Below are 16,674 nucleotides of genomic sequence, written 5' to 3'. Positions count from 1 at the left end.
AAGTACCCTATTCTGTTGATTGTCTCTGTTGGATCAGCTGATTCATGCCAAGTACTTCACTAAACTTGACTTGAGGTTAGACTACTATTAGGCGAGAATTGCTTATGGGGATGAGCCGAAGATAACTTGTGTGACGTGGTATGGGGTATATGAGTTCTTGGTGATGCCATTTGGATTGACGAATGCGCCTACGACATTCTGTACTTTGATGAACCAGGTATTTTGTGAGTACCTCGACAAGTTTGTCGTGGTGTACTTGGATGATATTGTTGTCTGTAGTTCCACTTTGGAGGAACATGAAGAGCATCTACGGAAGGTGTTTGATAGGCTAAAGGGGAATCATTTGTATGTGAAGAAAGAGAAGTGCTCTTTCACTTAGCAGTGCATCAAATTCATTGGTCATGTGATTGAGCAAAGTTCATATGAGGATGGATATGGAGAAGGTAAGGGCGATTCAAGAATGGAAGATCCCAATGACAGTGAAAGAGCTGCATTCCTTTCTTGGTCTCGTCAACAATTACTGGAAGTTCGTAGAGGGGTACTCACGGAGAACTGCTCCTATGACAAAACTACTAAAGAAGGGTCAAGGGTGGAACTAGTTAGAGAAGTGTCAGGGAGCCTTTGACGACTTGAAGGATGCCATGATGAGAGATCCGGTACTTACTCTTCCGGATGTCATGAAAACCTTCGAGGTGCAAACAGATTCATTAGACTTCGCCCTTGGAGGAGTCTTGTTGCAGGAGGGACATCCTGTTGCGTACGAGAGCCGTAAGCTTAAGGAATTGGAACGGAAGTACATAGCTCAAGAGAAGGAGATGCTAGAGGTGATGCATTGTCTCCGTGTGTGGCGGCATTACTTACTTGGATCAAGGTTTGTGGTGAAAACGGATAACTTAGCCACTTCTTCACACAGCCAAAGTTGACACCCAAGCAAGGCCGGCGGCAAGAATTCTTGATAGAATTTGATTTCTCATTAGAGCACAAGGTGAGGTTCCTGAACTAAGTCGCTGATGCACTGAGTAGGAAGGTCGAGCTGGCGGCCTTACAGATGGTAACACACCTGACTGTGAGGATTGTTGCCACGACGATGTGGGAACACATTAGCCAAAGATCCAATTGCGCAAAACCTCATGAAGCTGATGACCCATGGTAGCTGGCTCTTTGTGCCACGAGTTGGTGATTTGAGGAAGACACTGTTGAGAGAGTGTTATGATACCATGTGGGTTGAACATCCAGGATAGTAGTGTACTTTGGTCTTATTGAGGTAGAGGTATTATTGGCCGCATATGCGTGATGATGTGGTTGATTATACCTAGACTTGTCTCATCTGCCAACAAGACAAGGTGGAGCGGAAGAAGATTGTAGGGCTGTTGGAGCCCCTACTAGTACCATCCAAATCGTGGGAAAGTGTCTCACTGGACTTCATCACCAACCTGCTCAGAGTGGGAGATGCAGGGCCTATACTAGTGGTTATAGATAGGTTTTCGAAGTATGGTACATTTATACCTACACCAAAGTACTGTTTGGCAAAGGAGATGACACAAATATTCTTTATGAATATTGTGAAGTATTGGGGTGTTCCCCAAGATATTGTTATTGACCGCGACTCAAGATTCACTGGCAACTTCTAGACATAACTTTTCAGAATCCTTTGTTCACATCTTTTCATCTCTTCGAGCTACCATCCATAGACGGAGAGACGGAGAGATTCAATGGGCTACTAGAAGAGTACTTGCGCCATTTTGTCAACTCCAACCAAAAGAATTGGGTGCAACTATATTTTGTGAATGGCCGAATGAATTATTCTTGAGTTCTATATATTACATATAGACTTTACAAGAATATACATGGAAACTAAATAAGGTCTAGCATGATTTTAGCCCTATACAAGTAAAATATAATCTGTTAAGCCCTATACATGTAAACTAAATATATGCTAACTGTACAAAATAATGAATTGAAATATAAGGAAATAAATGTGGGCTGAAGTAAGGAAATAAATCCTTTGCTTTTCCGTTTTCTAATCTGTTGATAGCCCCTTCAAATTGATGCGGATTGATCAACAAGCATCAATTTATTACTTAGGAAGCAATGTTGATGACGAGTGAGAGCCTTGGTGAAGATATCCGCAATTTGTAATTTAGTGGAAATGTGTGGAAGAGTGATAACACGAGCTTCAAATGCTTTACAGATAGAGTGACAATTGACTTCAATATGCTTTGTGCGCTCATGATAGACAGGATTGGCCGTGATCTGGATTGCACTCGTATTATCGACATGTAGAGGTGTAGGATCGGTCTCAGAAAAATCTAGCTCAACAAGCAAGCCTCGAACCCAAATAATTTCAGAACAAGCAAAAGACATTGCCTGGTATTCAGATTCCATCGGTGACTTAGAAACTTTGTCTTGCTTCTTACTCTTCCAAGAGATCAATGCATCACCTAAGAACACACACCAACCAGTGATGGAGCGACGTGTCTCCACACAACCAGCCCAATCAGCATCGCTATAAGCAGCAAGGCGAGTAGAATTGTCTGCAGGGAAGAATAAACCACGGGTAGAAGTGCCCTGAACATAGCGTATGATCCTACGAACAATAGCCAAATGAAGATGACGAGGAGTTTGAAGAAACTGGTTGACTTGCTGTACAGCAAAAGAAATATCTGGTCTAGTAATGGTGAGATAGACAAGACTACCCACCAACATCCGGTATAAACTAGGATCAGCAAGTAAGTCACCCTCCTCTTTGCGTAGCTTGACATTTAATTCCATGGGAGTATCAACAGAAGTACCCTTCTGAAGGCCAGCTGTGGCCACTAAGTCACTAGCATACTTATGTTGATTGAGTGAAATACCTGAGGGACTACGATTCACCTCAAGACCAAGAAAATATGTGAGAGACCTAAGATCTTTCATATGAAAGGACTCTGAGAGATGAATCTTGAGCTGAGCAAGTAAAGCAGCAGTAAGTAGGAAGTGGGAATATCTAAATTTCTTCCTGCATAGCTTGTAGCCAACAATCATGCTTGGTAGTGTGTGAGTAGGAAGTGGGAATATCTAAATTGGACAATGCAGCAGTAAGAGCTGAAACAGAGCTGCCAGAACTTGAAGAGGGAAACCCATACTTATTCATGGGTACAAAGACTCGAGAAGAGCGACTACCAAAGGCTCTGGAGGTGCTGCAACTGACTGAATCTGGAGTGTGTTAGGATCAGATATCAGATGAGCTACCAGAAGAGACTGTGGGCGGGGGCGCCGCGTATACACAATACCTGGTTTAAAACGAGAACTGACTAGATGAGGATTCGAGAACTGCTCCTCAAAGGAGGGGAGAATCATAGTAGGAGAGGAGGGTACATAGGACACAGGAAAGAAATGTTGCTTTTCAAAGAAAATAACATTCTAGAAATGCGTGTACGGTGTAATGTAGGATCATTACAAACAAATCCCTTTTGACACACATTGTATCCCAAGAATGCACATCGAACAAATTGAGCAGATAATTTATGTCGCTCATGAGGAGGTAAATGAACAAAACATACATAGCCAAAGGTACGGAGGTTATCGTAACTAGGTTGCTTAGCAAATAAACGGATTTAGGGAGACTCCATGAGTAGGATTTGAGAAGGTAAACGATTAATCAAGTATTAGTTTTTAGAGCCTCAACCCAAAACAAGGATGGAACAGAGGATTCCAGCAAGAGAGTATGGACCACATCTAGGAGATGATGATTTTCCCGTTCGGCTACTCCATTCTATTGGGGCGTAGTAGGACATAAACATTGATGAATAATGCCTTTAGAAGCCAAAAATGCTTGAAACTCAGTAGACGCATATTCACCACCAGAATTTATGTGTAATGTTTTAATAGAAGCAGAAAATTGATTGTCAACATATGCTAAAAACTCCGTGAAAGTACGAAAAACCTTAGATTTAGAGCGAAGAAAGTAGACCCTTGTAAATCTGCTATGATCATCAATGAAAGTCTCATAGTATTTAAAATTTTCATGTGAACTAACTGGGGAAGGTCCCCAAACATCACTATGGATAAACTCAAAACACTAAGAAGCTCTACTAGCATGCAAAGGGAAGGGAGGAGTTTTGCTTTTACCATTTGCAAGAGGCACACTCAAGAGATAAAGAAGAACGTTCTTTATTACCAAGTAAACCATAGTTCAATACATGAGATAAGATCTGAGTATTGGGATGACCTAAACGACGATGCCACACCATACTAAGATTTGAAACATTATTACAAGCAAAAGACTTAATAGAAGAAAATGGGGAACGTGCTAAAACAGGCAAAAGTAGTGGAAACAAGCACCCCACTTTAGGTCCCTTTCGCGATTGGCTCCCCGTTACCTGGTCCTGCACAACACGACCATTACCAGCACAATTGTTATCAACTAATTGACCAATAGAAATAAGATTCATGTAAAGCTGAGGAGCAAGAAACATATTAGTGAACTTAGAAGAGGCATCCCTGACAGCAGCTATAGGCAAAGAACTGCCATTGGCAGTCTAAATAGCAGATTGACCAGCGTAGGGCCGAACATGACACAAGGTAATGTGCTTATTCGTCATGTGATTAGAGGCACCCGAGTCCACATACCAAAGATTAGTAGAATTGTTACCTTGGAGCCCCATTGTTGATAATGCCGAAATTAGCATCTGTTGCACCATTTTCGGGTGTGCAATAATTCGTTGGAGGAGGTGCAGGAACAGAAGTCACCTAAAGAAGAGCCAGGGGCCGCAAAAGTCACTGTGGGGGGTACACTAACAGAAGTCTGGAATGCTTGGGCCTGACGATTTTGCCGGCGGATACGACATTCTTTGATAATGTGACCCTTCTTCTTGCAATGAGAGCAAAATTTCTTGGAACAATGAGCAGCGATATATCTAAATTCTTTGCAGAAAAAACATTGCAAAGTGCTAGAATGCGCATGCAGTCCTCATCGTTGAGCAGCATAAGCCACAGGGACAGACTTGGAACTACCATGAGATTGTGCTAGAGTAACTTGAGTACTAAGTTGTTGTTCTTCACGACGTAACTCATCAAAACAAACATCTAGAGAAGGAACAGGAGAGCGATTTAGTTGAGACACGCAAATAGATTCCTACTCGGGACGAAGTTCCTTAAGAAACTGATCACAACGACTAGTCTCGTGAAGACGCTGAATAATGGGAAGAGAAGCCACAGGAACATCCGCAGTAACTAGATCAGAATATTCATTCCAAAGAGTCAGAAACCCCGAATAACAATCTTGGATGGAACGATTGTCATGTTAAAACATGACAATCGCATGCTCTAATTGAAAACGACGGGCACCGTTATCTTGATCATATACTATTTTTAAATAAGTCCACATGGATTGAGCGGTGCGATAAGGTCGTAAGTTGGGGACAATATGTAGCTCAACCAAGCCAAGGAGCCAAAACATAATTCGAGTATCAAGCACAACCCATGAAGGACAAGCTGCGGTCTCCTTGGATTTATCAGGATTGGGTGTACAATTCATGCCATCAATATGACCCCAAAGATCTTTTCTCTTTTGGAAAAGTTAAAACCTGAAAAGTCCATGTAGAATAATTGCTGCCCGTAAACTTGGCACACACAGGTGCGGAATCCATGCTAAATAATGGAGAAAATCGAGAAGTTAAAAAAAAAAAAAAACAGACTTTGCCGAAAAAAACAAACCACCAGAAAATCTAGAAGCCCAAAATAAACAACGCAGGTACAAAGAAAAACCAAGAACAACCTCCTTGCACTAAAAATTAAATCTTGAACCAAAAAACTGCACTAAAAATTAAATCTTGAACCACAAACCTGCTGTGCCGAGAAGATAAGTGCCAGAAACAGCAACAGAAACTGGAGAAATAAGTGGCAAACTAGAAACTTGTTGTGCCTGCTTGCCGAAAGTCACGAACAGCAACAGAAAACTATTGCTTGCTTGCCGAGAATCAGGACATAAACTGGAGGAATAAAGGGCAACCTAGAAACCTACTGTGCCGATAGCCACGTGGCCACAGAAGTACTGAAAGAATAGAGAAAAAAATTCCAGAAGAGAAAACAAAACCACAACAGCCTTGAAATCGAGAAGACAAAAAATTGAAGTAAAAAAAAAAAAAAAACCGGAGCAGTCAGCTGGCTCTGATACCATGAATGGATGAATGAATTGGCCTTGAGTTCTATATATTATTTATAGACTTTACAAAAATGCTATACATGGAAAGTAAATAAGGTATAGCATGATTCTAGCCTATACAAGTAAACTATAATCTGTCAAGCGCTATACATGTAAACTAAATATCTAGCATGATTCTAGCCCTATACAAGTAAACTATAATCTGTCAAGCCCTATACATGTAAACTAAATATATGCTAATTGTACAAAATAATGAATTGAAATATAAGGAAATAAATGTGGGTTGAAGTAAAGAAAGAATCTTTTGCTTTGTTGTTTGCCGTTCCGTTGACAGCAACTACTTGATGTGGCTCAATTCTGTTTCAATGCCCAAAGGAGTTCAACAACCAATAAGAGCTCTTTTGAGCTTATTACAGGACAACAGTCGTTGTTACCTCACACAGTGAACAAGTTGTACAGAGGAAAGAGTCGCAGGGTGTACATTTTCACCGGAGAATGGAGACAGAATGTTGAGATTGCCTGAGCCTACTTGGAGAAACCTTCTAAATGGATAAAGAAGTGGGCAGATCAGGGGAGAAGATTGCAGCACTTCAACGTAGGTGACTTGGTGCTTGTTAAGCTCAATCCATAACTGATCAGGTCACTACGGGGAAGAGATAGGATACTACTTCGTAAATATGAAGGACCAATCCCCATCTTGGCCAAAGTTTGGAAGGCCTCTTACAGAATTGGCTCCCCCGGTTTGGATGAAAGTGCATCCAATGTTTTACGCCAGCTGCCTTAAGCCGTTCAACGCCGACACCAAAGATTGAAGCAAAAATCAGTAGACCAGAGCAGAATTGAAGACGATGGAACCTGACAAACATGAAGTTGAAAACATCATTGCAGATCGAGAGTTCACATCCTCAAGGAAGAAGCAGCGAGAGTTCTTAGTGAAGTGGAAAGGCCTTGGTGACGACAAAATCAGCTAGGTTTCTGCAGAAGATATGCAACCGTTCGTGGACAAAGTTGAAGTGTACCTAGCATCAAAGTCTACGAGGACGTCGACCGCATAAGTGGGGGAGCGTCACAAGCCAAGCTTGTTCAAGGCATTATGCTTGCCTGTGACCGCTTGTCTCGTGCGTTTGGGATGAGTTTCCATCATGTAAATACTAGTGTAGGTTTATTTTCCAATAGTAGTTTCTCCCTATGTAAAAAAGGTAGTATGATTCCTCGGTCACTTTGATGTTTCCTAGTGTCAGAGTGAGAATAGCAAAAAAAGCGTTTTAGGGGAGGGTGAGTGTTCATCAACTTGTAAAACTCACTAGCTATTGTCAACGTGTTTAGCCTACTTGCCACCCTCACTAGACACACAATGTTAATGAAGGTGTTGTTAATGAATTATGTTGCTTCCATGTTTACTGCTAACGTGCCATTACTTTCATAACTTGCTTATTGCTTTCGCTTATGTTTAATTGAATGACAATGAAAGTGTTTGTGGATGAATTGTGGTAAACGATAGGCTGGCTAGTTAAACTAGAGGGCTTTAGCTAGTGCCGCATGGTCCATTCACAAAGGTGTGAAATATTCGGCCCGTGACACTTATGCCTCCCCCTCATTAGTGTTGAAATGCCCTACATTATATGTTTTTTTTTTAGAACATGATTTTTTTGTTGTTCATGTTTTTGACTTTTGGTCTGCGAGTTTGAAACTCTCCACTCTTTACAACCTGCCTGAGGGATGGTCTTTAATTGTATTGTGCATTGTAGGGTAGTATTTTTCTTACTTGCATTGGAGAAAATTCTTGTAACAACTACTTTAGAAGTTTTCAAAACAAAATTAGGACAGCAATGTGTGATGTTGCGCTTTAATATACGTTGGGATGGGGTTCATATTGATTAGGTAAGGGTTGGTTTGTCTTCATCGAATCAAATTGCAGGAATATTATTCATTCTTGTTCTATGTTCGTTTCATATTGAGATGAAATTGCCCAAGATCATGTAAATTGGCAAAAATGATTATGTAGCCGACCACCTATTGGGATTTACAGCTTGGTTTGTTGTTATTGTTGTTTGTTTTGATTTTGTTTCGGTTTTTGATAAACATGTTGTCATGAACTTTGTGTATTTCATGCATACCTACATTTGTTATATTTGCACACACATATACACACAAGGGTTCATCATTGGTGCACGCTTACAATAAATCTGCTGTTAATAAATATTTTAGTAAGTACTGCCTTGTGGACATTGCTTTCGTGTGCACGCACACACACATATAATGTCCATCTTGATTTGGCACCGGCAACTAGTGTTACTATTGCAGTCATTTCTATAGATAGGTTTATTTTTTGCTACATGGCTATGAATATATCTTTGTTAACTTTGTGTACAATGTTGACGACTTGTGTGATTATTGATACTTAGGGAATAGTGATTGTTCCCATTTGTACAATATCTTACTAAACATTAGGATTTTTGCATTTAATAATTAATAACTCTATGTTGTAATGGAAAAACTTGGCTTTAAGAGCTTCTATTAGCTCATGGTGTTGTATCAAGGTAGGTGATTAATAACAACTTGATACAATAAGTTTGTGATTAATTCAAAAAAAACCTTTAAATTAACCCAAATGAAGGAATTATTCAATTGAAGCCATGAAGACAAAATAAATTCTTAATCTAACAAGGTAATCTAATCATTATGCATTGACTTAATTGAATGTGCCCCACTAGTTATTGTCTCTTAGTAGAGCACATAACTAATTTCACTTTTTGTGACTCTACAATTATTAATGGTAGTTTTGTACAAATTAAATGATTATTAGATGAGCATGTATACATATATAATAAATGGGTGCTTCATATTCTCAGGCATGAGCCTGTGCTTTTTGTCAAGACCCAATTTTCCTCCCACTTGTGTAGTTCATGCAACACTTGCCCAGAACTCTTCCCAACCAAGTTAGCCGGCTTTTATACAATTGAGCCTACATGTGCAAGCATGACATAAGTCATGGACCACAGGGGTAGTGATGAGAGGAATATCATACCCGACCCTGAGCACATAAGGGTAAGAGTTAGCCAAAATAAATAGTCATCACACAATAGCATTTGCAGCAGGCAAGCATCAGTTGTCATGGTTCTCAATCAAAATAGGTTTTTTTTAAAAAAAAACCTAAATTTTTGAATGTCATAAATCTGAAATAACCTTTGGAATGGGATGCTAGTTCATTTGAGATATAGTGGAAGTGATTTTAGGTGAATCCATAGGAAGAGACTTGATTGCTCATTAGAGTTGGTGGTGGGATGAAGCATCCTAAAAGCAATTGAAACAAACACAGCAAGACATGCCAATGACTGTAGAAATATGGAAATAATTAAAAATATTAGGAGGCAAGGAAAAAAAAAATGCGAAACATGTCATTAGTGAAGCTAAACATAGAGCATTTACCAATTTGTATACTATACTAGTTACTAAAGATGGGATAAAGACAAATATTCAAAATTGTTTGGGATAGTGAAAGAAAGAGTAAATAATTAGGCAATATCAAATGTATAAAAAAAAAAAAAAAAAAGAAGTTACGGCAATATTTCTTTAATTTAAAAAATAAGACATAAAGAAAGATGATGAAATTAATTTGATAATCTAGTTAATGAAAGCCATGTAGAAGGTCTTAACTTAAGATTGAAAACTAGGGAAAGGCTAAAATTTTGAGTTACATATGCAAAATTAGAGTTAAAAATTAAGTATGCATTAAAGAAGATGAAAAATGGGGACCTAATGACATTTGCATTGAAGTTTGAAAATACACAAGCAATAGTGGAATGATGTGGTTAACTAGTTTGTTTAATGAAATTATAAGGACTAAAAAAATGGCAGATGAATGGAGGAAAAGCAATTTAATACCTATATGCAAACATAATGGAGATATTCAAAATTGTAATAACTATTGTGAAATTAAACTTTTGAGTCATGCAAGATTTTTAAAAAATTAGTTTGCCTTTATACTCGAGAGATCAGCCATAGAGGCTATATATTTATTAAGAGAATGGAAATGTTTAGGATAAAGAAGAGAGACTATGCATGTTTTTTATCTACCTAGAGAACATTTATGATTATCTATCTAGGGGAGTAATAAGGTGGATTTTTTAGAAAAGAAGGTATTAGGTGATAAGTATATAGATCTCACTAATGATGTATAAAATGACTCAATGAGTTAGTAACTAGTGTTTGGACCATGTTATTAAATAACGGCCGTTACGCATTACGTAATGGAAAATCATCTCTCCGATACACCGTTACAGCCCGCATTAGCGGTGAGCAGAAAATTCACGTGCGTAACAGCCGTTACAGAACCGTAACGGCCCATAACGGCCATTACACTAACGTTATGACCCGTAACGTCCGTTACGACACATTACAGCCAACAGCCCCTTACACTACTGCGTACCTTCCTTATCTCCTCAAATCTGCTCCATTTTGTTTGTTTCTCTCCATCATCTAGCTTAGATCTCCTCATTTGAAGTCTCCAAAGAAACGAAAGCAGCTTCGAAGCTTCGATTTGTTGTGCTGTTCCCTCTCACACTCTTCGTCTCTTTCGTACAGCTTCAATCTACTGATCTGAAGCTTCAAAATCCCCAAAATCAACTTTGATTTTTGCCTTGAAGATGTTCTTCACAGTTCGCAGCCATCGCAGGTCAACTGACTGGCAGTTCATCTTGAAGGTGTTTGATTTTTCCCTTGAAGGTGTTTCGATTTTTCCCTCTTCGTCAGTTCGTCTCCTTTGTCCAGTGTAAGAACCCAAAATCAACTTCCAATTTTCGATTTGTCGCAAGGAGCTGTGCTCTGCAGGTCGCCTCCATTCGCAGGCTCGCAGTCGCAGCTCCAAAAATAAGTTTTGAAGCCTTCGATTCCCCCAAATTTTGGGGGCTTGCAGGTTGCAGCTCTCTCGCAGCTTCAGTGGGGACTCGGGAGTGGGTATGTTTCTTCAGTTCTTCTACTTCATTGGTTAATGTAATTGTAAATTATCAATTTATTCTAAATTAATAATTTAGTTTATTTTATAATTTTAGTTTATATTTATTATTTAATTAGTATGCAAATTTATAAATGATTATATAAGTAAAATTTATTAATTAAAATAAAAAAATTAGTATAAAATTATTAAAACATAAAATTTATAAAGTTACTTAGAGAGTTAGAATACAGATTTAGTAAAAAATTATTAATTAATATTCTACATAATTATTTTTTTAAATACCTTGACTATTAATAATTTAATATTAGATCTAAAATTTATAATAAATCCTAATTTCTGCACAATTAGTCAAGTCTCAAGTGACTCAAGTACACTACCATTTAAATAATTAAATTGTAAGATTTACAATTCCATATTTATTTTTTTAAATTGTAATATAAATTATTGGGTCTATTGACTCATTTTAAGTAACTTTATGTCTTTAATCAATTGATTCTTCATTTTAATTACATTTCTACATCTTTTTTACCCATTAAACTAATGCAAACTTTAAAAAAATATGCCTTTTTTTGTAAGCAGCGCACTAAAATTAATATAAAAATCATAATGTCTATTAAAAAGCATTTGTAGGTTGAATTAAGGTTGTCAAAATTCATTAAAAATCATGCATTAATGGATTTCATGCTTATTTATCGATTTTGGCATGGTTGTGCATGTGTGAAAAAAATTCACAGCTGTTACGCCCGCTTCCCGTTACGTAACACCCGCGTCTCCCGTGTCCCGCGACTGTTACGCGACGTTACCCGCTACCGCGATTTCGAACCATGGTTTGGACTATATAGTGGGAGAGTTTTAAGAAATTCCAATAATAATATGTGTACATCTAGGGTAAACCTCATTTTTTTGCTTTAGTTATGGATGATCTTATTAGGCATATCCAAAATGAGGTTCTAGAATATTTTGTTTGCAAATGATAGTGTTTTGTTTGATCAAACTAGATGTTCTCCTGAATCTAACTTGGAATTATGGAGACAAACTTTGGAATTACATTAATTGCAATTTTACTCATTTTAGGAGGAACTATAGAGAAAATATTAGATTAGTTGGTCAAGAAATTCTTAGTGCTAGTGCATTTTGGTACTAAGAAATTCTTAAAGGTGAGGCATAAGCCTTAAGGCATTGAGATTTAAGCCTTTTGAGAATTTTATTTTTAGATAAAAATAAGTAAATAAATTACATATATTTTAAAATAAAGAAAAAGAAAAGAAAATTACAAATATAATTGAAAAGATAAATAAATATAATTTGCAAACTACTTGTTGACCATTCAAAAAGTGCTAAGATATTGAGGATATTGCACTACGTCATGCTGAAAGTTGGAAAATGATTTATATTGTTGACCTCATCAAGGCTTCATCATTGTAATTTTGGCAAATTTGACATTCTATGAATGAACTTTTTTGACCTAAAACTAATCTCAGAAGTAGCTGGAGATCTAATCGAAATTCCATGAACTTTAAATAATTTTATACTTGGATCCAATTATGGAAGTGATAGTTTCTTTTAAAAAAAATTGACCTTATTGTTAGCATAGTGTAGTTTTATGCGTTCCATGAACTTTAAATAATTTTATACTTGGATCCAATTATGGAAGTGATAGTTTCTTTTAAAAAAAATTGACCTTCATTGTTAGCATAGTGTAGTTTTATGCGTCTTTCTTTTTTATCCTGCAGATGGGAGGGGCATCTAGCTCTTTGACAGAACCCACTCAAGTGTCAAGAGATATCGATCTTTCTCCTGGGCAACCTTTACAATCCAGCCAACCTTCTGGTAGCCTTGGTGTTATTGGCAGAAGAAGTGTTTCGGATCTTGGTGCTATTGGCGATAGTCTTACTGGGTCAGTTCTGAATTCTGGGGGAATGCGTGATCAGGTATACAATCTGCAGATGCTTGATGCTGCATATTGCAAGCTTCCTCAACCCAGAGACTCGGAGCGTGCAAAAAGCTATTCTCCAGTATGGAAATCCTTTGATATACATTTCATTGCATTCTGTCATGTCGACACATACACACACGAGTGCACGCACATATTGTAATATTTTTGATTCCCCTATGGTTGTCTTGTGTAGAGGCACCCTGCCGTGACTCCTCCAAGCTATCCTCAAATGCAAGCACCCATTGTCAACAGCCCTGCTTTTTGGGAACGTTTGGGTCTTGATACTCTAGGCACAGATACCCTGTTTTTTGCATTTTACTATCAACAGGTACTAATACTCTGCTATTTATCCTTTATTTATATACATTTTTTGTGTTTCATTCTTCACAATAAAATTATCTCAGCCTTGTTCTCAAGTAAGTTGCCCCCTGTAGAATACTTACCAGCAATATTTGGCTGCCAAAGAGTTGAAGAAGCAATCATGGAGATACCACAGGAAATATAACACATGGTTTCAACGGCATGAGGAGCCCAAAGTTGCAACTGATGAATATGAGCAGGGGACTTATGTGTACTTCGATTTCCATATTGCTAATGATGACCTGCAACATGGATGGTATGTTGATTATCTGTGTGATTGAAGCTTTAATTTGCGTGATTGTTTCTATATGGAATATTTTTATGACATATTAGCTATATTTTTTAGGGGGCATTTATTTCACGCCATCTTTCAAGATTCATAGGAATGTAATACCTATGACATCTCATTCCTACGTTTGTTAGATCATGGAAATATGATATAGCTGGCATATTCACATTCGTGGGAATGTAAGGATTCCCATGAAACATGGGCATCCTACTCCCACCTCCCACATGAGTAAGTGTTGGTGGGAATCCTACGTTTTAGACCAAATTGCCTTCACTAGTTTGACTTTTGGACATAATGCCCTTACAATATAATCACACAGTATTATTAGATTTAAAATATTAAATTATTGATAAACTCAAAGTAAAAATTTTAAATTAGCATAAAATTAACTATTTTAATTAGAAAATATATGTAATGTTAATTAAAATTATTATTTATAAAGGTTTAATTAAAATTTAAGTAATTACTAATTAGGAAATAGTTAAAATTTTAGTTAGAAAATATTAAAATGGAAATTAAAGATATTAATTAACATAATTAATATAATATCTATTAATTTTTTATTTTTATTTTTAACTAGAAATATCAAAATGTTAATTACAAATATTAATAAAAAAGTTTCAATTAATTTTTTAATTAGACAATGTTTAAAATATCTATTAAAAGTGTTAATATTTATATTAATTAACATTTGTATTTGACTAAATAATAGTAATATTATTGTTATATAAAAATTTAATATAATAGTTAATATTTGGACACTATATTGCTCTTATTTACTCCGGCTAATCAATTATTAAGTATTATATGTTTTAAATTTATAATTGTGAAAATTTTGAATTTAATTAATTACATGTTATTATGTTAAAACAACAATTGTTCTTTATATATACGTTACACACATATCAAGGGTAATACCTATTAGGATTCCCAAGTTGAGCCAAACATTGGCATCCAAATCCTATGTACATTTTTGGGAATCTTACAATGCTAACCAAACAAAAATATTTCCATGAGGCAGACATCCTTTTCCTAGGAATGAGATTCCTAGGAATGTTATTCTATGAGAATATTTTTTATATCACAAACCAAGTTGACCCTCAGATTCTAGTAGGGCCTTACTATTAGGGTAATATATGTTTGTATTTAGTGTTTGAAGAATTTATATGTAGTTACATTTTTTTAGATACTGCATGAACACTTAGCAAGAAAATTTTGCAAGAAAGCTTTGGGCCAATATATGCTACTCGGGTCAAATATTAGATCATCTATTAAACTAGATGATTAAGAAACTCTTAGCACTTGCATTATCAGTCGAGTTATGCACCAATAAGGGCCCCTTTATGGATTCCTATTGATTTGGTTGGTTAGTTTGGTCTAAATTGGGAACTAGATAGAATAACTTGAATAGTCATAGCAAGAAAAAGGGATTGAATAGTGATAGCAAGGAAAAGGGATTTGCTAGTTCTCAACTTTAAGATATTGCCCCAGATTAAGCAAAATGCAAAAGAGTATCATATGTAACCATTGCTGGTGGGACTTAAAAAGGCTTTGTACTGTTACGTTTTTCTTGGATCCTAGGAAGCATGGACTTTGGGCTTTGGATTTAGATATGTATGGATCTGGACCTAATGCATTACAAAATCTTATTGAGTGTCCAAATTCAGACAGATTTAAATCTAAGCGAGAAATCTATGCCCAAACATCATGCAAATGTTTGTGATCCAACACACTGCTCAATTATTACATCTGAAAATATGGAGCTTTCAACACTAATAGCTCAAGGTTCATTCATGAACTTGTTCATGTTGGCTGAAATTGGTTCCCTGGTGCATGGGGCCTCCTATGATTGCATCCAGGTAGGGTTGCCACGAACTCAAAAGTGGTCACCCTCCTACCCTTTTGTTTTTACTTGGGTGAAGTGGTGCGCATCGTAGTAAGTAGATGTGCATCATAGTAAGAAAACATGTGAAGATCTTTGGCACTTTCTTTGAAAGAGAATTATAAGGTCATTTCTTATGACTAATGTACAATTTTCTGATACTCAGGTGCCAGAGGATCAAGACCGAATTCACTTTCGAGTATAACTATCTCGAAGATGAACTTATCGTTTAGAAGATACGGACATGTATAGAATATCTGGCAGCATTTATATGAAGTTGGGAGTTCATTTGTTTGTACCATGTAACAATGCTTGATTATATTTCATTTTCTTTTAATGGGGAAGATTAATTAGAAGCATGGTATGCATTATGATTTGAACTTGTCACTGCAATACTTGAATTCCAAAGAAAAAAGTTTTTTCTTTTGTCGAAATGATGTAACCATTGAAACAGCAGATCTGTAGATTATTAAAAAACAAAGTATTCCTTTCCACGGGCTTTGGGCAGAGGCAGTGGTTGAGTGATGAACACATCATGCTTTATTATTTTCCAGTCATATCTCTCTCAAAATTAATTATAGAAATATTTTAGGCATGTGAAAGTTAAGTAACAAGGCAAAGTGAATTCAAGTGGATATTCCTTGTAAAATGTTTTAATTTGAATTATTTTTTAATATGTTTTTGTAAAAAATTGCTACTGTGAACAAAATACCTAACTTGCCAATAGGTCACTTTTATTTATAATATATATATCCAGCATGTTCTAATGACCATAATACCTTACAAATTCCTACTTATTAATACAACACTAACATATTAATAATATATTAAATGACTAAAAATAACCATTAAAAGAGATTAACTCAGTTTAATTTGCTTGTTCGAATTCTTCTAAATGATAATAAGTGATTAAAATACAATTTCATTTGCTTGTTTGAATTCTTTTAAATGATAATGCTAAAGTTCAGCACCCATGTTTCTATATAAATGACCGTGTGAGGAGTGCCAAAAATGTTTTGGAGTGATGCAGTTCTCAATGCTTGCATTTACCTCAATAGGATAACATTGTCTGTCGGAAATTTTCTTTTCTTGAGAAAGGAATTTG

At 36.5% G+C, this 16,674-nt stretch overlaps 1 protein-coding gene across 2 annotated transcripts in view; it reads left to right on the top strand.

The window, feature by feature from the left end:
• The window catches only part of LOC131146087 (uncharacterized), a 108,923-nt gene extending 92,860 nt beyond the window's left edge, over positions 1 to 16,063 (top strand). For both annotated transcript variants that reach the window (XM_058095379.1, XM_058095380.1), the window contains exons 13-16: positions 12,836 to 13,117; positions 13,232 to 13,366; positions 13,473 to 13,654; positions 15,736 to 16,063. In XM_058095379.1, coding sequence (XP_057951362.1) covers positions 12,836 to 13,117; positions 13,232 to 13,366; positions 13,473 to 13,654; positions 15,736 to 15,802 — 666 coding nt within the window. In that variant the 3' untranslated portion in view covers positions 15,803 to 16,063. The remainder of the gene's footprint in view (positions 1 to 12,835; positions 13,118 to 13,231; positions 13,367 to 13,472; positions 13,655 to 15,735) is intronic.
• The last annotated feature ends 611 nt before the right edge of the window (positions 16,064 to 16,674 follow it).

Source organism: Malania oleifera, chromosome 13 (assembly GCF_029873635.1).
Source record: "Malania oleifera isolate guangnan ecotype guangnan chromosome 13, ASM2987363v1, whole genome shotgun sequence".
In the NCBI taxonomy this organism is placed as follows: Eukaryota; Viridiplantae; Streptophyta; class Magnoliopsida; order Santalales; family Ximeniaceae; genus Malania; species Malania oleifera.
This window is presented reverse-complemented; position numbering and strand designations above follow the sequence as displayed.